General features: G+C 35.3%; 3 protein-coding genes across 4 annotated transcripts in view; all 3 read right to left on the reverse strand.

The window, feature by feature from the left end:
* LOC116841240 overlaps window positions 1-495 on the reverse strand; it is a 5,640-nt gene extending 5,145 nt beyond the window's left edge. For both annotated transcript variants that reach the window (XM_032808937.1, XM_032808935.1), the window contains exon 1: window positions 363-495. In XM_032808937.1, coding sequence (XP_032664828.1) covers window positions 363-365 — 3 coding nt within the window. In that variant the 5' untranslated portion in view covers window positions 366-495. The remainder of the gene's footprint in view (window positions 1-362) is intronic.
* Window positions 496-10,513: 10,018 nt separating this feature from the next.
* Window positions 10,514-13,775, reverse strand: LOC116841222. The gene is made up of 2 exons (XM_032808906.1): window positions 13,648-13,775; window positions 10,514-12,692 (listed from the first exon to the last, which is right to left on the reverse strand). The coding sequence occupies exons 1-2, from the start codon at window positions 13,657-13,659 to the stop codon at window positions 11,103-11,105; spliced, it is 1,602 nt and encodes a 533-aa protein (XP_032664797.1). The 5' UTR covers window positions 13,660-13,775; the 3' UTR covers window positions 10,514-11,102.
* Window positions 13,776-18,040: 4,265 nt separating this feature from the next.
* LOC116841243 (cell wall protein AWA1-like) lies at window positions 18,041-20,843 on the reverse strand. Its single transcript, XM_032808939.1, has 2 exons — window positions 20,763-20,843; window positions 18,041-20,022 (listed from the first exon to the last, which is right to left on the reverse strand). Exons 1-2 carry the CDS (start codon window positions 20,772-20,774, stop codon window positions 18,565-18,567), a joined length of 1,470 nt encoding a protein of 489 aa, XP_032664830.1. The 5' UTR covers window positions 20,775-20,843; the 3' UTR covers window positions 18,041-18,564.
* Between the last annotated feature and the right edge of the window lie 5,220 nt (window positions 20,844-26,063).

The raw sequence follows: 26,063 nt of genomic DNA on the forward strand, positions 1-26,063 counted from the left end.
TATATATATATATATATATATATATATATATATATATATATATATATATTATGTTGTATTTATTTATATATGTAACTTTCTTATTATTTGTAATAATCTTTTTGTATTTGAAACTTTCCTCTCTTAATAGGATATGTCATATTGGTGATAGAAATAACTTTCTTCTTATCGCGCAGTTCTACTTCATGAATATGTATTTCTATAAAAGAGAGTCCATTTTGCGGCTGTTTTCGTCAATAATCAGGTTATAGAATGTCTTTCTCGTTTGTAAAATTATACATTTCTCCGCTCTGCGGTTGTATAATCTGTGCCTTTATCCCGAAGAAGTATTAAAGTGGAAACGACCGAAGCGGCATACTTACCATATTGCAAATATACCAAAAAATACAGACACGACACAAAGGACCTAGCTCTACTATAAAACCGAAGCAGACGTGCGTTCTCTTATATAGCCTTTACCCCTACCCACTGCATCCCCTACACATCGAGCTACTCTTCGCTCCTTGATTAAAGCGTGTGTGATAATCCGTGTCGGCCGTGGACCACGTTGTAAAGAATGCCAATTCGAGTAAAAGTGAATATATCCGACAAATTGCTTCCTTGCCTCTTTGGATCGTGTGACTGGGTCTCATTCCAGAGAGTGACTGATGTGCTACATAAATGATAGTGCATTCTATCTGCGATGTTCGGGAAACTAATCGCTTTCATACATATCTCTTGAAGTCACTTTTATACAAATATACTTTGCGCACGATATTATTAATTACTAATTTGAAGTGGAAAATTAAATAGGGAAAATTAATAGTGAAAATTAATTTAAGAAGGAAGTATAATTTCTGTTAACTTTATACTCAGATACAGAGATACTCAGATTGTCAGATTATCAGAAAAAAAATTAGTATTTATTTGATACTAATACATTCAAATTTACTTCATTATATATAAGCAACGATATATAAATTTGCTAGAAGAATCTTAAAATCTTGAATTTCGTCAATATTACATTTTATTTGAATATTGTAATAGTCTGATAAGAAATACAATAAGATTATTTTGATGATAACGATATTTTTTTTCAACATTCAAAACCATGTTCTCAATCCAATATTTTGTGCTATTCATTCAAGAAAATTATTGTTGAATAATGAGAACATATTTTCCTTTGTTGAATCACACATATAAAATGTATTGATGCAAATAACTTATTTTTATAACGCTATGTAATCTTATTTTAAAATTTATATATCAAGAATAAACATATCTTTAAAAGAAGAAAATTATTTTTTTCTAAGTGTATAGTCAAACGAACAATCTAATAATTTCATTTTTTTATATTGTACATTTTTATTTGTAGAAATTTCATATAGTAGAGATCGATAATTTTAAGCGAACCTACAATTAATAGGTGAGAATACATTACTTCGTTTAGAACGTTTTATTTTGCATTCATTAAAATGACAGCGAGAAGCTAGTCTTTCTATGAAAAGAGATACGACGTACTTGGACCCGTCGTTAGAACGAGATTAATAGGAAGAAAAGAGTCGGTTATTAAATTGCTATCTCTTGGGAACGTGATATATCGTCGAAGAGATCAAACTTCACGAAACAAGCTTCACGTGCTTAATCATTATCGTCCTTCCACACACGTCGTCTGTACAATCGCGGTAGATTACGATTGCATTTACACCTGGCTTGTAGGAAGGTGCGTTAAGTACTCGACGTAGTAGCACTATCGGCACTCGTGATCTCGCCGCGTAAATCGCGCTCAGTTTTTCCACCACCGTAAAACGGCGCTAATTATCGTGCCCGATTATACAGTTCATTAAATTGCTAATTGAACAAGTTAATTCCGTTCCAACTGTATATAGTAACTAAGCTAGATTACGAGTATAAAGAGCAGGTCGAGTGATATGAAATTTCTTATCTATATATTGTTATTACAACGTAATATGGAACGTCTAATATTTTATGTGTAATTAATAGTTAATTATATACAGCAACATTTTTTATAAACATCGAACAGAACAATAAAAATTGCTTTAGTAAATTAAGGTAATACACAGAAAAGTATCGTTTCATTGCTAAGAAAAACGATTACTTAGTTTAATTTTCCTTCGTTTAAGTAATGGTTTTTCAACAAAGAATAATTTTTTTACACATTTTAGAAAAACTCATTATCATATATTGAAAAGAAAAATTTATTTTTTTATAAAAATATTATGAAACTTTATTGAATAAACAGATTCTTCGACACTATGTAGTAAACTTTAAAATTTCTGTTTAAATCAATACTTTAAATTTACTAAGATTCAGGATTTAGATAAATTTGATGTTTATGATAGATTTGTGGATATAAAAAATATGAATTATAAGATATTTGAAACAAGTAATATTTACTTGAATGCAGGATATATTTTTCTGTGTATAAGTAATAACTAACAAATGACGGAAAATAATACGGACTTTCAAATAATATCGATTAATCTTGAACAGAAATTTCATTTGCGAATCGATCATCAAGATATGTAATGTGCGTCTAGATTGTCCAAAGCGATGTAACGTTTATTAATCTCGGCTTAGCACAATGAGAGAGGAACAAGCTCCTCCGTCGGTATCTTTCCGAACAATGAAGAATGATCGATGTAGCCACGCAGGAAGTAGCGGTTTCTGATTATTGAATGGTATAATGGTGTACGCACTTGTGGAAAAGCGGATTATTCTCACCACTGCGTGCAATCTCATCTGCGACTATTAGTCGCAAGTGAGATTGAGCTGTAAGATCTAGACACGCGATCTCATTACTCAATTAAAAGACAACAATATATCTTCAGAATTCGTACAAAGTAGGTACATTTTAAAATTACTCGACAAAAATTACGCTCACACTGGAATAATTAACTTCATATTTCATATAAAGTTTCATATTTTCATATTTTGTAAAATTATATAATTGACAGAACTTTAGAACATTTGTTATTTTTAAGGCTTCGTATGCTAATCTGGCACATTGGAATCATTTTCGACTCCACCCGATTTATTTATTTATTTTAAATTATCCAATTAAACTAATAGAATGAGGACTCTTGGTTCACGCAATAATAAAAGTTGTAATTAGGGAGAATATGAAATTTAATCACAGTCGAAGTTTTTCAATTGCTCAATATTTAATAAAAAGATAATGTTACAATGGAATCATTTTTTAGAGAAATGTTAAAATGTAAAGTAGAAATGTAAAATAAAAATGATTTTATTTTATATTTCTGATTACATTAAAACCGATTTTTATAAGAACTGATTGTAAAAAACCAATTTTTTAATTCTTCACAATAAATATAATACATAAAAAAAATAAATATGATACATAACAAAAATAATAATCGATATTATTTTATGTATATTAGTTATTTTTATCTATATTATAAGCGATCAACGTTTCTATACCATCAAACTATATTCACAAACAAAAAACGATTCAGGTATAACTAATCTTTATAATAATTTTAATAAAAATTCCGCATTTTGTATATATAATAGATTAATACTACATAAACTTAAATATTATTAACGATTTTATTTGTCGCTTGTCGTTACTTAATTGAAAAAATGACATATTTTTGTATACTCAAATAACTAATATCTTATGACAAAATACGTAAAATTAAAACACGTAATATATTGTTTCTTAAATATTTAAATATTGACAAATGAATACTAGAATGTTAATTTCTCAAATTTATTTTTAAAGAAGTTAGGAATTATTATATAAATACACATCTTCATGGCATTTTTCTTTATACTAGCAATAAAATAAAGTACGTAAGTATTTGCGAATATTTTTATATATATTCTATTCTACAGACTTGGAAATATATTTATAATTTTACATAGGATTTTTCTTATTAGCACTTTTATATAATGTATATAAGCGAAAACAAGAGCCATGACATTATACCAAATTAATGTACTTAAAATATGTGCACTATGTGAGGTTTAAGTTGACACTTTAATCTCAACGTTTTTGTTAAATCGTGCTTGTCAAACGTGGAGAATACAAAAATGAAATGTGCAGAAAATATCAATATAAATTTAACCACCAATCTTATAATTACATTCATTTCTCTCGAGAGATTATATCGCAGCCGGAATGCGTAATTTTATTTCTATGAGATCGTCAACGATAACAAATCCTCGTGTTAACTTCATTCGCATTCGCCAAGATTACGTAACGAGTCATTTTTTCGTCGAACACTGCGATGTGAAAGCCATCTCTCCAACAGCCCGTGGGATTCCATTACAGAATGGTGCAAAAGATTGCATTGGATATTCGAGTGTGGTTTTTCAACGTGTTGTTCGGCCGAACGATATCGGAGAACGGTGGTTAACCGACGAGTCATCCGGCCGGATAATTCTTTATCGCGGTGATGCATCTCCTGGTAAGGTGTTCTTGAAAATTCATAAACGGAAGGACCAACCGCCGTTCCGTTCTAGAGCAGACAATGGAGAAAAGGGCCGGGTGAGGAAAGCCGCTTTTCTTACACGGCAGATCCTGGCAAAAATGGATGATCAATGCTGTCGGGAGTCACGGAAGGGAAAGGATTGCGAGGAGGGAAAGGAGGTCTCGTAATGACTCGCGATCTCTTTGTTGATCTCACTCTCTTTGTGCAGAAGTCGAAGTGTTCCGCCGTCGAGTCGCACAAAGGCGGACCCTTTCCTCGGACATTCCCAGGTAAAATCCACCTGCCGAAGCGGAAGAGAAGGAGTAGGAGGAGGAGGAGGAGGACCAGACGGGACCGGAACTTTCTACGTCGACCGCGGGTGTGGATGGTATCCTTATATACCGATTACGCGTTGCTTCATCAAACATTCGCCGGCGCGGCTACACTTGAGACGAATTAACTGCAATTAAGTCAGAAAACTTTCTCGACCGCTTACCCAATGCATGTTTCTTTAATGAAATGTGCGTAAAAATGAGGAATGGAATAGGATCATGCGGTAGTACGGAAGCGAGCCGGATCGATGCGACATTCCGATAATCCAACGCAACTTCGTAACGGGAAGTGACAAAAAAAATGCAAAGTCTGACCTTTCAAGTTAATCGCTTTCTCGACTTCGATCGCTATGTTCGCCTACGGTCACCTGTTTCGTGATGCGATCTACCAAATTGTTTATATTAGCTCAACTGAAAAAGCGTCGCGGGTCACTTTCGAAATTCTCAATCAATTATATGATCGTCATTTGCATTTCTTTCATATAATATGTAACTGAATAATTTCTAAATATTGAAAAACTTGAAAATGTTGAAAACTTGAAAATATTGAAAAACTTGAAAATGGAAACTAACTTAATACCAATGTACAAAAAGTCACTGCGGATAACAGTTTGTTTTATTCTTCATACAATTTTAAAGTATACATAATTCGAAAATTTGGTGCATTAGCACATCGCAGTTAAAACGTTAAAAGTTACCTAAAAGTCTGTAACGACAATATAAGAGAGAGCTTTTTATTAACTAAAGAGAAGGTAATATAAAATATAGAACGTCAAAAAAATGCCACAAAAATAAATGTTGCATCGCACATGTAGCTTGCTCGGCGGGTAGTGCCTCTCAAAGAAATAGGGCAAGCGGCGCGTAATTGCAGTGAAATGCCAAGTAAAAACCAGCTCCCTCGCGTATTTTCCACAATGAATTAATTCCAGTATTACAACATTTGTTTTAATGAAACATCCCCTAGCTCTGGGAGGCAGATAACGTTTGTCCGCTCGCTCGACGCGTGACGGCTCATAAACATAAAGAGAAAATAATGTTTCAGTCGCAGTAACAAATGTCCATGTGCGTACGCGTATGCACAGCACTTTCTACCTCCTTCGCCAAAAGCTGCAACCTCGTTATCCGGAATTTACATTGGCGCGCTTTCAGCGAGGAGTAACACGAGTCGAGCTTTCGGGTCACCGTGTATGTTGGCGATCGGGATCGAGTCGCCGCGAGAAAGTAACAGGCTTGGTCCATCCAATTTTATTTTAGACCATCGGCATGTTCGCGCACACGGGGAATGCGCAAAATAAAGTAAAACGGCGCGCCACGGCGCTCTCACTCACCCGCCGTGATGTACATTCGCGTCAGGATCGTCGATAAGACCTATCGTACCTCGCATAAACCGATAAAATATGGCGTATGAAAAGTTGCACATGTTTATGCGCAATTGAAAACCGTCTGTTATAAAAGAGATTCCCCAACTTTATATATATATATCCGAATTTATGTACACAAACATCTTTTCGTTTTTTTTTCTTGGACCTCCTTTTGAAATGTACAACAAACAGTTCTTTGGATTTAATATATTTAACAATTGAAAGAAATTTGTCTGTCGAAATAGTCCGAATAAATTCACTTTTGATTCAATAATTCCTGCCATTGTTTGGCTTTTCAAGTAATTTTATTTTTCGACACAAATCATTTATTATTTGATTCGTGGAAGAAAATAGTTTTACGTAATTCTCTTATTTTATTTAAAAAAAAATCAATAATTTTATTTAAATAACTTTCAAAAACTTAATATTTCTTTTTTGCATTGCTGGTAGTTTGCCTTTTAATTATTTCATCGTGTGCATCTTCATTCTCCGTGATCTTCCATCAAAATATTCCATTATCCCGTGATGCGGCATCTATCCTTTTTATTGGCTACGATTTGGGTTGATTAACGATTGCGTAGGAATTAATGATGCCAACTAGTTCTGGCGCTATGTTAGTAGCATTATACTTATAATGCATCCTCATATTGTGTTCGAGAAGCTTCTTCATATCATATTTACTGGTTATCGTCCAAAACAAAGCAACAACGATCGATATGTAAAGGATATTAAAAAAAATTATATATATACATTAGCGGACAGAAAGTACAGAAATACTTATATATATTATACATATATACATTATATTTAAAGTAAATAAACATGCTAAACAATAATAATTTTTATATAATAGTAAAACTAAATTAATATATAATTGTTCAAAATAAAAATCATAATAATAAAATTAGAATTTTTGCTCTACATTTTTCATAAATTAAACTAAGAAAATTACAAAGTACATATATAGAGAAATCAGTGACATCATCAATGGTTTGTCTTGGATTTTTAGATGAATGTCATATTAGTTAGTTCAAATAATAGATTAGAGTGAGAGACGAAACGTTTAAAACGATAATTTCTTTTCAGTCAATAATTGAATTAAATCAAATAGTAAATGTAATTCAATAAAATAAAAGTTTAAACGTAAGTAAATAATATATTATTTGAAAATAAAATTTTCCTTTCTTTAAATAACAGTTACTTTCCACTAAACAACATGGTTTAATCCAATGAAACAGATAATACTTGATATTAATTATGTTGTTTGAATCTAACGAATCCAAATTAAATAAATATAAATACCATACTGAGTAAAAGATACACTGAGAGAAGAATGTTTGAGAATTTATGGAATATTTGTAGAATAAGTTTACTTCTGTTAGATAATATAATTTATTTCTATAAATAAATTATATTTATTAATTTATATATTCGACGAATATATATATATATATGTATGTATATATATATGTATGTATATATATATATACAGGATGTTTTAGACACTTCGATGGTTTAAAGAAAATGTTGTAAGATGAATTTTCAACTGCTTCATGCAAGTTACAATAACATAAATTTTATCTTTTAAAGGTAAAATTTTTTTATAAGAAATTTTTTTTTCATAAGAAATCAAAATCATTGTGAATTTTTTAAATGACACCATACACTTTTCTATATAATATTATAAAAAAGTAGATATTGTGTATTTTAAGATACGTGTACTTATATATTTCTAAAAATATCCTGAAGATATAAGTAGTGAGATTCATATTTTGCTTATAAGTACTGCTATTTAAAATAATGCTGTATATTTAATATTAAATATTAACAAAAGTGACGTTTGTAATATTGTGTGGAATTTATCTTAAAGTCCTCTACAATATTATGTAAAAAAGTGAATGATGCTATTTAAAAAATCCAACGTAACCATGATTTATTTAGAAAAAAATATTTGTTTACCTTTTGTTACTACAAATCATAGCCTGCCCGAAGCAGTTGAAAATTCACCTTGCAACCTTTTCATTAAACCATCGTAAATTAAAAAGTCGTACAGATCGTTACGTTGAACACGCAGTATATAATTGAATAAATTTTATATTTCTCAAATAAAATGTGGATCATGAAATATATTCACAAAAATAAACTTCATATTTTCCACAAAAATTTTTCAAACATTTGTACTCAATGTACAAAGGTTTAATGAAAAGGTTGCAAGGTGAATTTTCAACTGCTTCAGGCAGGCTATGATTTGTAGTAACAAAAGGTAAAAAAATATTTTTTTCTAAATAAATCATGGTTACGTTGGATTTTTTAAATAGCACCATTCACTTTTTTACATAATATTGTAGAAGATTTTAAGATAAATTCCACGCAATATCACAAACGTCACTTTTGTTACATTGAGTACAAATGTTTGAAAAATTTGTACATTGTCTTTTGTTACTGAGAAAAAATACTTGAAAATTTATTTGTGGGGCATATGAAGTTTATTCATAGAAATAAACTTAAATAAATTTTTAAATACTTTTTCTCAGTGTAAATCCGAAGAAATCGTTTTTTTAGTGTATCTCAGTTTACAGTAAAATCTAATATAATCCAGCTATAATCTAATATAATAAAATCTAATATAATCAGTAAAATCTAGTATAATCAATATAATTTTATCACACTATTAATACGGATTAACAATTAATTAGATTGAAATTTCCTTTAAATAAAAAAAATTATTCTAAAATATCTCTTTTTAGAGGAAAAATTTTCGCTCTTGTTTTCTTTCTTCTATCGCAGTTCCCATAGTTTCTGCGTTGCTCCACGAATATGGCAAGTTTGATGAAAACCAAAAAGGGACAGGTCAACATTCTTATCTTACCTATCGCCTTGCGGTGCGCCGGACCTGATTCGAATGGACGGATCGCGGTGCCTCATTTCCTCTTTCCATCACGCCGACACGCCTCGTCCGAACGATCAACCGGACATTGCCACGATCCGGATCTTTTCCTCTCTCTGGAGCCATGACCGTGACTCGGGCGATTCCATGTTCGCGCTAAGGCAAAAGATACTACCAAATCTAAACGATTAATTAGCGGCGCGTTAAGACCAACTGAGCGTGGTGGCATTAACGAGATAAATTAGAGTGTGCAGCGCACAAGATTAATTAGTAGAGACGGATTCGTTGTCGGCAGAGAAATGCAGCGCGTTGTCTGATAATCTTGTAGACTTTCGAGATAAAGTTGTCACTCTGTAGATCTTCTTGGACCGTCTGTGATTTACGTCGGTTTCTTCCAAACGTCAACTTTCTACGAATTTTTCCATCCGCATGTAATTCGCAGAAGATTACGCTTTTTTTATATGTAGTTTCAAGTACATGTCGTGATATGAAACTTAGTAATATTTTATGTATGAATGTTCAAAGACGCCAAACGTGAATTTCGCCGCCTGTGAAGAAAAATTTTAGCTTAAAAAGGCGTAGCTTTAGCAAGGTGCATCGACTTCAGCAACATTGTCGACCCAAAATAGGAAATGAAAGTTTAATATCGCGTACGTATTAATTACCCAACGCATAAAGCATATTACCTTAGCGATACGCTTCATTCTTGAAGCCTCCGTATAATTTTCCGCATATTAATTTCTTTGATCCTCGTGTACCTCGCAGTTTGTGGCGATGCGCGTATAATTTACGTCGAAAGGGACATGGTAGTGAAAAAAAAAAAGAAACAAGATCTCATCGCTCATCGAACGAAAGTAACATACGGAACTAAAAAAAGGGAAACCGGTTAGCAGTGTACTCATACTGAAGAGAAAGGAGTGCAGACGTCAAAGTGGACATAAACGATCGTTTATTACTAGTGACTACGAAACGAATACAAAATCTGCCTGTATGTGGAACGTAAGTTTTATAAATAGATCGCTCCGCGTTGAGGATCATGCCGGGTCAGATTCAGTGCGACATCCTGACTTTCTAACTACAAAAGAGATTCGTCACGCATCCCGATATACTAACGCCACTTTTGTGGAAGAAACAACAGCCACTCTGCCATGTCTATTCTTTTCACGTCTCGTGAATCTTAAAATTAACATCGACCGTCCGCTTACTGATCTCGCGACGACGTAGAAATGACGTTCGCGCGAAAGAAAGTACTAAGCCTGATCGGAGAAATGATACAGGTACAATCGTATGAAGTAGCAATCAGTGCACCTGTGAGCAGACCTTTCATCCAGTTGTTAACGCGAAAGTAAATCATTTGAAACATCTGAATGTTGGGGGGGAGGGAGGGGAGTTCTCGTCTGTCGGCGTGCAGTTACAAATACTAGATGGTCATTCTTGATCTGTGACTTAACGCGATTTATAATGAATTGGAAAGTGTACGATGTGTATGCCTTCTTTTTTTTATTTCACAAAGTGAAGGTAGAAATGTGATTTATTTTGTCTCGTGATTATCCCTCACCAAGTACGAGTAATAACGCGATGTTAATTTTTTATATAAATATAGAAGAGTCTTTCAAAGTGTAAAAAGCTTACGAAGTATGTGACAGTATTTTGTTTTTTTCATTCGTTCTTTAAAGCGACAGACAATGAAATTACGCAACGTACATTGAGAAAAATATATTTAAAAATTTATTTGTGGAATATAAAGTATAAATTTATTTCTGAATAATAAAATTTATTTCTGTAAAATAAACTTGTATCCCCCGCATAAGTAAGTTTTCAAGCATTTCTTCCTCAGTGTACGATATCGTGATTGAGTTTCACAAACGGTGAACATTTTTTGTGTACGAAAAGTAATTAACATACTAATAAATATCAACAGAGTATATGAAGCACCTTAACGTCAAGAATGAAGGAAGCTGCTTCGATTTAATAATGACTTTATAAATGTAAAACAACAACAACTGCAATGTACATCTTATGTACGAGAGCACCATCTTTCTATCACTATGTCGTATATACGTTTGCCGCATGAATCAATCCCTTGTCAACCCTTATTGTACTGCTTAACCCCGAAGTCGCCATCATCCGAATTGACTTTGTCCTGCTGTGGTTGCTCCGCCGTTGTCGCCTGGTCCGATTCGTAAGCTGAATATTGGTAGCTGTATGTTCGGGGTGTCTGAGGCACGGCAATGAAATCCTTACTGCGGTATGTACCCGTTTGCCTCTGATAATTTTCGTAATTTTGTTCTCGCTTGCTGTCGAACGGACTGGAAGTGTAGCTCTGCGTCACGTCGTAAGAGTCGTATTCGTCTGCTACTGTTGATTCGTGATCTGTCGGCCTACTGTTCACTCGCTCGCGATGCTTGTTGCGGTTACCTTGTTGCGAAACGTACGTCACTTGGGAGAGGTCCAAGGTTGTTTGGGGTTGACCCAGTATCGCGTGCGTTGCCGGCTTCCGTACATACAAGTTATTGGGGTATTTCGCATTCCTGCTCGAGGTAGTTTGAGACGACGTCACCTGAGAATTCACCTGTTCCCCGTTGACTTTGGCGACACCATCAGAGTTTATCACGTAACCACCGGTCTTGGTTTTCGCACCAGGAACGGCCACGTACGACTGTGTGCTTGGGTTGTAAGTGTCTTGATTGACGTTCGATCCGTCGTTGACATCGCTCAGGCTGTCTTTATTGCTCTCATAAGACTGACCCACTTGCTGTTGCTCATTCTGTGCGAAGAGCTTGGCCAATGTTTGGCTCATCAAATGCTCTATCTGCTGAGCCTTGACGTACTGAGCGGGCAGAGGGTAATCCGGACCAACTGGCTGTCCTGCCACGCTGATTACTCTGTACGTCGTCTTGGGTAAAGGAATCGATGGGTTCTTCACCTGAACATCTTGCTCGACTTGATTGTATGGGCTGGTTACTTTGTACGTGCTAGACTGCCCGTCGAGATCCCTCGAGTTACCGGATATGTAGTTTCCGCCGTCAACGAACTGGCTCGCCGACGCGTCTCGATTCGTTTCGTCCTGCTTTGGCTTCTTGCTCTTCTTATCCTTGTCCTGCTTGTCGTTCTCCGTCTCGGTGGAGTCCTGCGATGTCTCGCGATAATCGACGTTTACTGAGGGCGGCAATGGGGGCGGCAATGGCGGCGGCGGTGGCGGTGGCGGCGGCGGAAATAGCGCGTGATTGAAATAATGAGAATAGTAATAGGGTGGCTGGTAGTAATAGTCCGGATACGAGGGCGCGGGATACGCCGCAGGACTCATTGCATGGTACGGCGTGGGATACGGGTTGTAGGCCACATATGGTGAGCTTGTGTAGGCGTATGGATTCTCGTTGTAGTACGGGTTGTAGATGGGCGAGGGTGAGGTATTTTTGTCGTAGGGATTATAATTGGAATAGGAGTCTCTTTGGTAATTGTTGTTATAGCTGGTGCTGTAGGAATCCCTGGTATCTTCCTTCGGCGCTTCGTACGACTCAGGCGTTAATTGTGATACTAATTCCTGCTCGGCGCCTCGTTTGATTAGCTTAGGGTTGTAAGGGTAGGTGGGGTATATCGGTAGAAACGGCTCGTTATTAGGATCATTGATCTTGAGTCGTTCGGCGAAAATTGCCGGTGACAGCAAGAGCAATATCTGCAATTAAACGTTTGCACTCATGTTCAAGATAAAATATGGCTTTATACATTTTTCTTCTTGTTAATTTATGTCAATTAGAAAAAAAGAGCTAATAATAAGAAAAGATTAATAATAATAAAAATAAAAGAAACATACAGATTTTATTTAGCTTTGGCTTTATAATCAATTTTTTCTATAATATATTATCCGATTATATATTTACGATTATCATATCAAAATAAATCAAACAAATGAGATTTTTAATCATACTGCAATATGCATACAGAGTGTCTGACGCAAGATATACAAACTAACGTGTGAATGTAGAGCATCTTAACCTAAACACGAGGATTCGTGGCATTTTGCAAACAACTACGTAAAATTTTGAGATTCAATGAAAAGAGATTAACAAATCAAAACGCGCGATGTTATGGGACGGACTCTATAAACGCAAGATTTCATCGACAATGACTGAAACGTAACTACCTCTTAGCATATATCATCTGACAAAGCTCAAGACGGAGTAAGGATGCGAGCGGCTGGAGACAATTACTTTTCTATGTATCGGGAGTGAGTCGCGTGTCAGCCATTTTCGATCTCGCGCTAACAAAGTTCGTTCTACAATGTCGCGGACTCTTGTTCGACAGTCTTCTTTTTGTAATATCTCGAAACTTCACTTGATTGTTTGCAAAATGCTAAGGATCTTATGCTGAGGTTGACGTGCTTTACCTTCACACGTAGTTTTGCAGACACCTTGTATAAAAATACGTATTTTATAAATTTTTAATGAAACATTTTTTTGCTAGGTAAAACTGCTTCTAAAAGTTACAAGATTCCCTAATATGTCTGTTCGTAGCAAGAATTTCTAGATCATCGTAAAAGGACTCAGATACCAATTAAATTGTCGCTGTGAGTTTCAACAAAATGGAATTTTTTCCCATTAACAAATGAATTTATTAATTTTGGTACCAACCAGCCGCTCCATCTCTGCCACTGTTCACTTATCGCCGTCGGACGACCGCAAGGCTATGCTTCCTTCCACAATTTGATCGCTATCTCATCCGACTCCTCGCCAGTAATTTCCCAGATCAGACCGACGCGACGGTTCCACCTTTAATGACACATCGGCGGACATTGAATTTCTCCTTTATACCCAGTCGCCGGAAAAATCGCGGAAACTAGTTTAACATTTCTCTGCTCTTATATGTAGGTCTAGAAGTGATAGTGTACGCCCCGGTGCACGCGTAGTGAAAATGTATAGAATGCCGTTCGATCGCCGTCAAACGAAGAACGCGACAGTCTACTCTGCCACCACCTGAAGCAGCAGATATCGGAAGATCGCGCGTCCATTGAATATTACAAGGAAATGAACAAAATTCCGATCGCGAATCCTTTGCGCGATCCTGACGATGATTAGTTGATGATTAGACGGCAATTACCTGTTGGCTGCTGCAAGACGTGCAGGAAAGTGTACGAGTGTGTTTGGCAACGCATGATTTTCGCGAAAGTTCGGGCAGGCTTGGTTTAAGCCGGAGGACAAGGTGATGGTCGTTCAAGACCGAGCGATCCAGGAAGTGGAGCGCCCTCCGGCATCCTCGAAGAATCTTTCCAATCTCGCTCGAACAACGCCTTTCGCAGCGACTCGTGCCTTTGAAAACATCGATTTATTTTACTTTCACCTGCGCGCTGCTTCGCAACCTTCGATCACGATCCTTGCCACGTGCATCACACCTTTGATAATGATCAATGTTATTGTTTAGAACGATTACGTCGTGATGATATTTGAATTAAATCCTTGAACTGTCATATGATCACTCTCGTTTTTGTTTTACCTTCTTCCTTTCAAATATCCTTTTTTACTGCATAGAAACATATACAAAGTATTTAAGTATAATATTAGTTCGTATTTTTAACTGATTTTAAAGAAAAAAGGTTCTCACTTTTGTCTTATATAAACAACTCCATTACTGTAGTGAAATATTCTGTTTTGAATGTTCTGTTATCTGAGAATCACAGATAAAGGACTGGATTGTTGGAATAGAAATATTCCCATAGCAGATTTCTATTCAATAAATTGTTCTGAGTTATCTTAAACGAGTTTAAACAAAGCTGAATGTTCAGACGAACGTTTTCTGTCGCAATAACAAAGATTTCTCGTCAGCAATTTTTTCGTTTGATCTCCATTCAGTTATACGAATTGGAATTTCTTTTCCGTGTATATATGTTTGCTTGCTTAATGGAAGCCACTTTCTTAACACGCTGGATCAATAATTTTTAATTTTAAATGTTTGAGTTTAGAATCAGCAATCACGAAAGCTCTACTAATGTCTATTGTATCTAAATAATCAGGATATTATCAAAAATATAATCAGGATTATTATGAAGCATATAGAATTTTTTTATTTAATTCTAGGTTTTTTGCAATTTTAATTCTCTCCAAAGGTAGTTTGTGCTTGGACAACCTGGAGATTGGGTAACCTGGAAATTGGGTAACACCATTACTTTCTTGGTAATATCTAGAAATATAAAACTAGACTTAAATTTTTAATTCATTAAAAAAAGAATTTTTGTGAGCCGACCTCAAGAGAAACAGAGTTTTAGTAACTAATTAAAAAAGACGAGATAAAAAAGTTAAATAAATTAACTGCCAAGTCTGAAAAGGTACAAAATAATTTTGAATCAATACTCCTATATATCTACAATTCTATTGTAGTATTTTAACGATATTGGAAGTCGAATTTATTCAATTAAAATGCGAAAATGATAATTTTGATATGTAACTATCTAAATAATTGTACGTAGAGAGATAATTGATAAAAAAGGTATGATTATTGATTCAATCAGTCAGATTTTTGCGTCAAATTCTAATATCATTAAAATGTTAGAATAAGCTTATTAAATATTGATTAAAACATTTTATTTTTCATTTTTGATTTTTCATACTTTATAGAGATTTTAAAGGAGCTTTATTATTTTTTAAGTTCCTAGCAAATTTTATATAAATATATATCTATGCAAATTTCGATTCATCATTTGGTAAATAACATGATTCTAATCAAATTTATCAATGGCGTCTTATAGTATAATAATATAGTATAATAATAGTTATTTCATAGTAAACCATTCGCTTTTTGCAGCAGGAATAATTTTCTGGACTTCGATCGTTTAATGGCAAGAAATCCAAAAAGTACAATGTACCGAGCAATTCTCATGATTAAAGAATTCTAATCTTTTAAAATCCTTAAAAAGATTTAACCTTATTTAATCGTTTGTCTTCAAAATATTTTCTCTGACTCTCTATATGGTGCACTCATAGCCTTGGTCGGGACTCTTGCAGAACCCTCACCGTTACTCCTGTAGTTCAGGAGAAAAAAAACTCGTGTTACAGGTCGGTGCACTACGAAAGTGAATCTCTCAGTCGTCGGACAGGGTGGACACTTGCGCCGGGATCAATTCAGAAGTGCGTGACGGGGTCCAGCAAGGAACGCCTTCGCGAAGAGTAAGAGCGTACTTTTCCCGCTCTCGCTGCGCCGGGCGTGAGAGCAAGAGGTTGAACGTGCCGCTCGCAAAACCAGTCGGAAAATAGTGAAACGATTTCTATACGGGAGATACGTCAGCCGACTGGTTGTCGCACATCGCAGCGGAGTATCACCTAGATCGTATATCCGAGAAGGACCGTAGATGTCCCGGCCTGTGGCTCACTCGTGTCGTGCCACATGCACATCGCATGCGTGCTCGCGTGCGTTCGGGTCCAGGTATGCGCGAAACTGGGTCAGGTGCGCACGAGAAGTAACGCGCGATCGGCGGGTTACTGGAATCGCTTTCTTGCGTGGGCGTCTCCGTATCTCCGGCTTGGCAACCGAAAACTCGACTAACGAGACTGTAATCGCTTCGTCATACCAAATGAAGGGATTAATCGATACACGGTGAGCTGGTCGCTCAAATATGCGACACTGCGCCCAATTTACAATTTAAATTAGAACATGCTAATGTATTTTCACGTATGGTATAAGGACATAATAATGTCCCATTTAATTACGCGCGCTGTCATTTGTTAGGTATTGTGAATAAGTTTACATTTCGAATCTATCTTTGTAAAATTTTTAATTTATATGTTTATAGGAATAATGTAGGTAAAATGTAGAAAAGTAATAATCAGTAAATTATTAATTTAAAAATGAAAGAACGGCGAATATTTCATGTTCGTTAACGTACACAGAGAAAAAATACTTGAAAATTTATTTGTGAGATATATAGTTTATTTCTGTAAAATAAAGTTTATTTTGTGAACTTTGAATCTCAGAAATAAATTTTCTAATTATATTCTTTTATTATATTATATTCTTTTTCATTGTACAAAACAAGATAGAAACATGTACTATTATATGTACTATTATCATTTACATTGTTATTATTGTTTTCCAGATAAGATTGTTCTTATATAATAATATCAAAGGAGGAAGGGATAGAGATAAATCGTGGACAATAAATCAAATTGATAAACTCAGACAATCGTTATTGTTAGCGTCCACTTTCCCAGATGAAATAAAAATTTAGAAAGGGATCTGCTCATCTCGACTGCCCCGGCCTTGGAGTAAAAGTGATCCCGTTTTTGCCCGTGGGGCAAACTTGCTTTTATTATTATATAAAATTACCGTTATGTGTGTATCTTTCTCTCTCTCTCTGCTTCGCGCAGGTTGCACGCAGCCAAGAACTTTCACAGTAACGCCGCGAGCGAATAAAAGCAAAAGCAATGTCGCACCGTGTCACGTCGAGTCGTTTCTAAACGTATCAATTATTGTCCTGATCGATAACAACTTTTGCATTAGAACTGTCCGAATAAATGTTTTCTGACACGTGCGATACCTTCCGTCACGCCTGTCGAACTTATTATTCAGGACGGACTCGCAAACGCGGATGCGAAAGTAAACCGCCAGTCTATATGTATCTAATTATAATTTTAATTGCGATAATCAGTTAGATACAGAAAATATCTCCTCCTTCACTGTATACTGATTCACGCGTCTCATTATACGACTCGACATATCGATTCCACTTTCACTTTACCAATTTCTTCGGCCACGTTGGCCACCGGATACGTCTTCATTTTTCGTCAATATGCGAACAATTAGAACAAAACGTCTTTTATGCATACGCAGACATTATAAGGCATTATAAAACACGTAAGTTAACGATATTATTCTTTGCAAATTGAACTAAATATTTGTATATGATTAATGCTCAATTAATTTTCCATTGTTAATTATCGATACTCATCTACTGAGTCGGAACGTGTATTGGAACACGCTGTTAGATACTTATAAACGATCAGTCACGAAAATTTATAACGGGTGTTACAACTTTGATGTGTCGGAATCAACTCTTTTATTAAAAAAAAAAAAAATGTATAAAACTATGCAACAAAAATCACAATCGTCGGAGATGTACGGGATGTACAACAGAAAAGGGGACACACTATACCTATGGATAATATAAATAGATAACGCATTTTGCATTAAATACTATTACAGTATAAATCGCTATATGGTTTTACAATAGAAGATTTAAATATAAATATATATTGGCAGCTTTCCTCTCTCCTGGAGATTTGGTTATAATTTTTTGTTTTCAATATTGTACGCGATCTACTGATCCGCTTCAATGAGCGATCAGTAAAGTGATCAGAGATAGAGCCATCGCTACATTTCATGGCAAGATCGCGACAGCATAAATTTAAATGAATGTACAATGTCAAGTCGCGATTAATTCGTCTTAGTCTAGTCATTATCTAAAACACACGCTGATTCCATAAACGTAAATTGTTGTCAATGAACCTGATAACGTTAGGGTGGAAGATACAAAAGGTCCTATAAAATATAAATTAAGTAGCTCAATATTTTCCATTGGGACTCGAGTAGGAGATCGTGTCGTATTTTGTGTTCCCGGAATCCAAACTTTCGTACGCTTTCGCTGCGGTGTATCCCAGATACCTCGGATTCACGCTGGAGTAGGCTCCTTGCGACTCCGCGGCTGACCCATATGAACCGGAAGAACTCCCATATGCGGGCGTATAGTTGGAAGTGCCGGCGTAAGTTACCGCTGGACTGGAATAGCTGGACGTGGGACTCGCGTAGCTCGAGCTGAGAGCCGAGTAGCTGGAACCGGCTGACGAGTAATCGGGACTGGAGCTCGCGTAATTAGAATTTGGCGACGCGTAAGTGACGCTGGGACTAGAGTAGCTGGAACCGCTGCTGGATGAATAGCTGACGCTACTGTCCCCGTGAGTAGCCGGTAAGTAACTCGTGTACGGGCTGGAGCCAGATCCGGAGCTTGAGTAGGATCCTGAAGAGACTGGCAGCTCATAATTGGAATTGACGGATGACCCGCTCGAGAGCCCGATGTGAGAGCTGCCGGAGCTGTAGGATCCCGGAGAACCGGATGTCGAGTAGCCGGAAGACGTGGAGCCAGGAGCCAACGCAGAGACTCCGTGAGATCCGGAAGTTATTGGAAAAGTATACGAAGGCGGCGCTCCGTGAACGCTCTGAGAGCTACTGAGGGCTGCAGCTCCGTGAGAGGACCCGGAAGTCGGCAGGTTATAGCTGGAGGACACACTGTGCGGTCCAGTGGCGATGATCAAGCCGCCCGTTACGGAGTGCGAAGAACTCGAAGACACGGGCTGCGTGGGAAGACTATATCCTGCTGAGGAACCCGAGGAACTCAACGGCAGATTATACGAAGTGCCATGCGACGGTGCCAGCATAATCGGCAGGTTTCCGTTGCTGTAAGCTGACAGCCCATGGTTTCCAGAAGCGTATACCGGCATGGAGTATGCGTTTGCAGCAGAAGTGCCGGTCGAGCCGCTGCCACCGTGAAGTCCAAAGGTGACGGGGCCGTTTTTGGATGGGGTGAAAAGTCCGTTGCTTCCTCCACCGATATTCGCGATACTGGGCGCGAACTGAGTGCTTTGGGCCGAGTGTCCGCCTAAAGAAACACCTTGAAGATTCAAAGGACCGTGACCCAATCCAGAGGACAAGTAGCCGGATCCTAAACCAAGACTATTGGACGGAGCTATGGGATATCCGATTCCATGGCCGACGGGACCGCTCAAACCATGGAGTCCAGCGTGCCCCAAAGAGAAGCCACCGGATGATCCTCCCAGGTTGTAACTAGCACCAAGACTTGGATGAATGGGAGCCGAGTAAGAAGATCCATGCGACGGGAAAACCACGGGGTGATCGTTGAGGCCGCGCTTGTCCTTCAGTTGCAATCGAAGTTGACGCGGTAAATTCTCAATGCGAAGATCTCGACAGCAAACGCCGCAGACGAGAGCCGCCAGCCCTAGTAACACCTACGCGAAACATTAGCGTTATTGCACTTCTTTGCACGTCACTTTCTAAGGTGTCCCACTTTCGTAAACTTAATCGGTTTGCGTGAAAGTGTAATACAAACTTGTTGGCTGGTTATAGCAAAATTATAATTAGATGGTTTACCTGAGCTGTAAATCAATGTTTGTATTCAAACAAGATAAACAATCTGTTCGATCGCATCCGTTCGATTGGTTGACAATAAATCACATGCCGCGATTGTTCTTATATTACAAATGAATGTATATATTTGTATATATACACGCACACGTGTGTATGTATAAAAAGTATGACATAGTTTATAATAACTTAGCTAATATTCACGAGCTTGTACACGCGTAGATTGAACAAGAGAAAATATAAATCATGCATATACTATAAACTTGATATGAAATAATAATACGAAACATAAATCAAATTAAATAACATAAAACATAATTTATATAATATTATATGTAAGATCAAATTTGAAGCGAAACTAATATTTTTTTATAAAACTTTTCTGAATTTAAATTGAGTGGCTTTAATTAAGTACTAAAGTTTTAAAGATAGGAACTGTAATTTAATAAGAACCTAGCTCTGTTATTTTCATTAAACTTTTCATAGTATTCTCTGTTTGTCTTAACATATATAATATGCACATAAAAGTGTCACGTAAAAGCAGATATGTGAGGCATATACTTAAAGTTGCGGATTCATAGACAATAGTAAACGGAATACTCACGATCGACCGCATGCTTGCCGGAATGGGGTTGTCCTTGTAACTATTTCTCCCGATCGGATGGCAGACGAGTGGTTGAGTGAAATTGTGGTTTCTGATGCCATTGCTACGAAGAAGAAAGCATTTATACGTGGATCCCCTCTCGTACGGCGAAAGAAAGGTCTAGGTGAAGGTAAGTCTCCCCGCGCTGATGTACCGGGCGCAACGTCGCATCGTTAGCATCAGCGCCGATCATAGTTAAGTGTAACGCGAGGGACACCCGTGCGGTTTGCAAATCAGATCCCACCTAGTAAAAGCGGATCAATACGACTTTTATCAATCGCAGGTCTTCTCTCACCATCCGAAAGAAACGGCAGGTCCTCTCTCGAACGAGTCAACAACCTGAAAAAGAGAAAAAGAAAGAACGACCGAGCCGAACTCGCGTTGTGAAGTTCCACGAACAATGCCAACCACGCTAACACGAGACCCGTCGTGAAGATTTATCGTTTCTCTTTCGTCGATCTCGAAAATTCGTCCTCTTCTTGTCGCCTTTGTGCGCGAGGTATTTCGAGAAAATACAATAGGTCGTCTCGACTGTATTCTCCTTAAGAATATTGTCAATCAAACATTTCTTTGCAGCTCTCGATATGGCGAAAAGATTCTCAATGAGTGACACGGCAGTCAAATGTATGGTCCAATACCTTTCTAGGATCAAGAAGATCTCAAGAATAAGAACTGGCGCGGGAAGATACACTATAAATCGTTTTTAATTATCACGCTCTCGCGTCGGTGATTTAATTCCGACGCAATAAAAGACTCGGCATGCGGTGTCGAGTCGAGCTATTTCACTTTTTTAAGTTATTTTGTTGCTCGGTGCTGTTAATGACACCGTTGGCAGACGGGAGCGTTGCTTCATCACGCATCCGGAGAAAACGCAATTGTTTCTCCGGTTTGTAACAAGATTTCTAGTCCATTTTGCATTCTTCACTCTCGATTTGGATCTATCAGAAAGGCATCAGCCCCCGACAAAGAAAGTACACCACCACGTGTAGCGAGTTAAAACAAACTCGTTAAGTATTGCTGAGACACGTGTCGGCAGAGCATAAAGTTTAGTACTTGCCTAGCTACTAATTGCGTTTAAGATGAGAAAGAGAAAGGTATGATTATGTCGGCTCTCAAAACTTAGTCTTCCGGTATATTTAGACTCATCCAGTTGTACGTACATGTAGGTACATTTCCGAGAGATTTATCATCTGGCAAGAAATACATTGAAATCCACTGAAAGCTGTAACTTTCTGAAACACGCACAAATCTTGTCTCTACGGTTCACCTCAACATCGATAAAAAGCGCAGTTAACCGAACGATCGTCGCATAAAAAGAGTAAATTCGCTTACTCTACTTATTTTCACGGCGAGTGTTTTTCTATAAACCTTGTATCTCTAGAAGCTCGTTGACGCTTGGCTGGTTTGCCGCAAATTGCAAAAACCAGGCGTGTTTAAGTCACAGTAAGAAAGACGAAATGGATACATTAACACTTCAATGTTCCAGATCGTTTCATAATGTAGTGAATTTTAACGTTCAAGTAAGTGTGTCTCTCTGCTTCTTAAATTTATATAGACCTGAACTTTTATTTTCATTACTGATTGCGCATTATCAAAGCGAACAATTTAATGCTTCAGGTATTACATATTAACTTCACTTGTCAACCGTAAGCTCTTACATAAAATTTGACGTGTACTATTAAGAGAAGAATGTTAACGCTCGCTGGACAAACGTTCTCGAGTTGTGTATAGAAAGAGATGAAATTTCGTCGACTGTTGAAAGCTGATCAACATGACATTCGAAAGTGAATTGTGCTTCTAGGAATGAATGAAAGGTTGCCTCGTTCTCCTTCTTCAGTTCTTGATCTTTTATGTGATAAACATATCGCCACACGCGAGATAAGCATAGCTGTAAAAACATAATTGTGACCATTTATTTAACTTCTCTCAACTGTTAAATTATAGTACCTGGAAACATTCGATTGACTTTGTTTTACTTTCACTCGTAAGATGAAGAAACAAATCATCGCCCGTAAATAATTCTCTATTAAAAAGATAACGAGTACGGAACGAGCACGATTTTTCAAAGCGGCTGGTGTGCTACTCTTTTTTTGCGAGGAAAAAGAGAAAACAAAGACTAATAAGAATAAACTAATATAAATCATTATTTTTTTGAAACTAATAAGTAAAGTGGAACATGCGAGCAAAATGGAACATCTTAATTACATTTGCTCCTACAATAACGTAATTATCGTATGTTATTTAATAGCTTTATGTTACTTGATGGCTCTTGATATATTTGTATTTATAACCAAACTTTAATTGTGTAATGTACATTATTGCTGAACTTGTGTCTAATAATTTACTACTTATAATAATCGTAAATATTATGGTTTGTTTATTATACAAAACAATATTTAACAATTAACTATGCCAATCAACTTTGTTAATAAATATACATGGAATGAGTTTTTAATTTGAAAACTTGTTGTTTATTAATTAAACAACATTGTAAGCAAAATAAAACATGACGAAAAAGAGCAAAATAAAATATCTGTTTAATCTTGCCCTAAATTAAATTAATCCAAATCATATTATATGAGGGAATTATGACTTTTGTAAAGTTAGTATTAGTAACAATCTTTGGAAAAGTTAATAATTTTATTTAATTATTATGACTTATAATTATATTATTATTATATTATAATAATAATATATTAATAATATTATATTATATAATATTATATTTATAATTATATTATTATATTATATTATGATATTATTATATTATATTATGATTATAGTATTATTATTATTTATAGAATAGTGTCTTATATATTTTTTTCTTTTTTAATTTATATCCTTAATATAGACACAAATTAGGTTAGTAGGTCTTGTATAAGTTGTCATGTTAAATAATTATTTAACTTAACTACGTTACATTAAACAAGTTTATAATTTTTATTTTAGAAAATAATTTTGTGTCTTTTAAAATGTCAAAGTTATTCGTTTTTGTTTGCTGTAATTAGATATATATTCATAAATATATATATATATATATATATATATATATATATATTTGTTTCATATATTCTAATCAATTATATGACTCTTATATTATGTTTTATTTTGCCCATACATTTCGGATAAGTTGAAAATTGACACCATTTTTTTTATAATTATTCCTAAAGAAATGCAAAAATTTAAAATTTTTTTAAACTGATTTCTTAAAAAACAATCCAAAAACTAAATCTTATGTAATCCTATGTAATTATTTTGAGACAAAAAATTATTTTAATCTTCTATGAATGACTTTTCAGAAAGTCATTAACAGCCTGCCGCCCCCTATATTTAACCTCCCTCTCTTTCTCTCTCTCTCTCTCTCTCTCTCTCTCTCTCTCTCTCTGTCTTTCTTTCTCTATATCTGTATGTGTGTGTGTGTGTGCATATGATAAAGCATTATATATCTTAAAGAATTTCAGAAACATGTTATTTTAAGTTATTATATTCTGAAGATCAATTTAATAATCGGCTTGTATATATTAACAAACATAATTGCTGCATTGGTAACTTTCGCAATTATAAATGCAATATTATGCATATCTAATTATTCCGTAGTACATACAAATAGTATTGTGTTTATGTAATGTCGTGTTTAAAAATTTATATTCATTAACATCAAAACTTTTACATAGAACACGCTATCCTAATAGCAATCAGAAACACTATCAATGAAATTCGCGATGTAGATAGTCCCATTGAGAACTACATCATTTACATATACAGTTATGCAATGTGCATAACTGTGCGTAATAAAATACCTGCAGGCATAAATATTACGCCGCTTTAGTATGCTGCGAATAATATATATACCTGTCACGCCATTAACATCTAGATAAGACGTAGATGTGCACGTGTGTGCTATTGCACAAGCTTGCGCTAAAACAACACACGTAATGTTTCGCATATAGTAGTTATATCTCGACAAACAAGAACTCTTTCAACGTATAACATTGCGCAGCATATTCAGAAGTCGAATATTGTCAGTGAGAACCGATTCTGCAACTGCTCGGGAGAGCCAATTAGAATTACAACGGTAGTTGGAAATATGCCAATGTCGATTATTCGTTACCGCATTTCACGCATGCTTTCGAATCGATAAAAGCTATCCGCTTAAAATCGCTCTCGCTTCTCACGTTCTTGCTTTCCCGTCATTTTATCCGCATAACTTGCTTGCATCACTGCGACTTCTTTTCACGCCTTCGATTTAGCACCTTCTTTGCATACCAAAATAATATTATGTAATATAATCCTTTGAACTTTTTCTATTGTTTAAAATAAGTTTCGACTTTCTTATCCATTCAACGAGATTGTTATCTGAATTTAAAATTCATTGATTCTCCTACTTCTCCAATCTTTATTTTCACATTATTCCTTCTTTTTTATGAACATATAGGATATCCTATTTTAATTGTACGCTTCAAATGTTTTAAAAATAAGATACTAAGAAGGAAATATGTCAAGTAAAACTTGTAGCAAGGAGGAAAAGCTATTTTAATGGGGAATAAAAATGATAATAACCTCACTTAACCTTAGAAAGACTTTGAAAAGATTTGTCAAGGTCAATTATTTTTTCTTAATGAAATCACATGATTTTTCTAAAACAAATTAGTTCTATTGATTATTCCGCGTATAAAGGTATTGAAATAAAACATCTAAAAATTAATACTTTTTAAGATTTTTCTTATTTTTTATTTTGCTATTTGTCAATACGAAATATGTAATATTTAATAAAATATTTACTTTTTAATTAACTTACCTTAATATTTTTGTACGTAGAGTGATGAGTGAAATCGTGTTGTGAGAAAAATATAGAGAAACCTTAAATAAAATTCCAGTACATTCTGTTGATTTATGCATTTAGTGAGCAATCATTAATATTACTGATCGTGATTTCTCTCGACAATCTATGTACAAAAAGATTAAGGTAAAGTCATGGAAAAGTGAATATTTTACGAGATATCATACCTGATATTGTGTGAAAAGTATTTAGATAAAAAGATAAAATGTAAATTATCTCTAAACATATTAATCTTCTGATAATTTCATCGCAGTATTTTTATATTTAGAATTGTCAGAGCAATTAATTTAGGTTAGAAAAACCGTGTGATTCCATTTAAAAAATTAAAGTTGACCTTCACATGTCTTTCTTCAAGATCAAATAAATATATATATATATTATATATATATATATATATATATATATATATATATATATATATA

The sequence above is a fragment of the Odontomachus brunneus genome, unplaced genomic scaffold (genome assembly GCF_010583005.1).
Source record: "Odontomachus brunneus isolate Ranch 3 - 2012 unplaced genomic scaffold, Obru_v1 Obru_scaffold_014, whole genome shotgun sequence".
Classification (NCBI taxonomy): Eukaryota; Metazoa; Arthropoda; class Insecta; order Hymenoptera; family Formicidae; genus Odontomachus; species Odontomachus brunneus.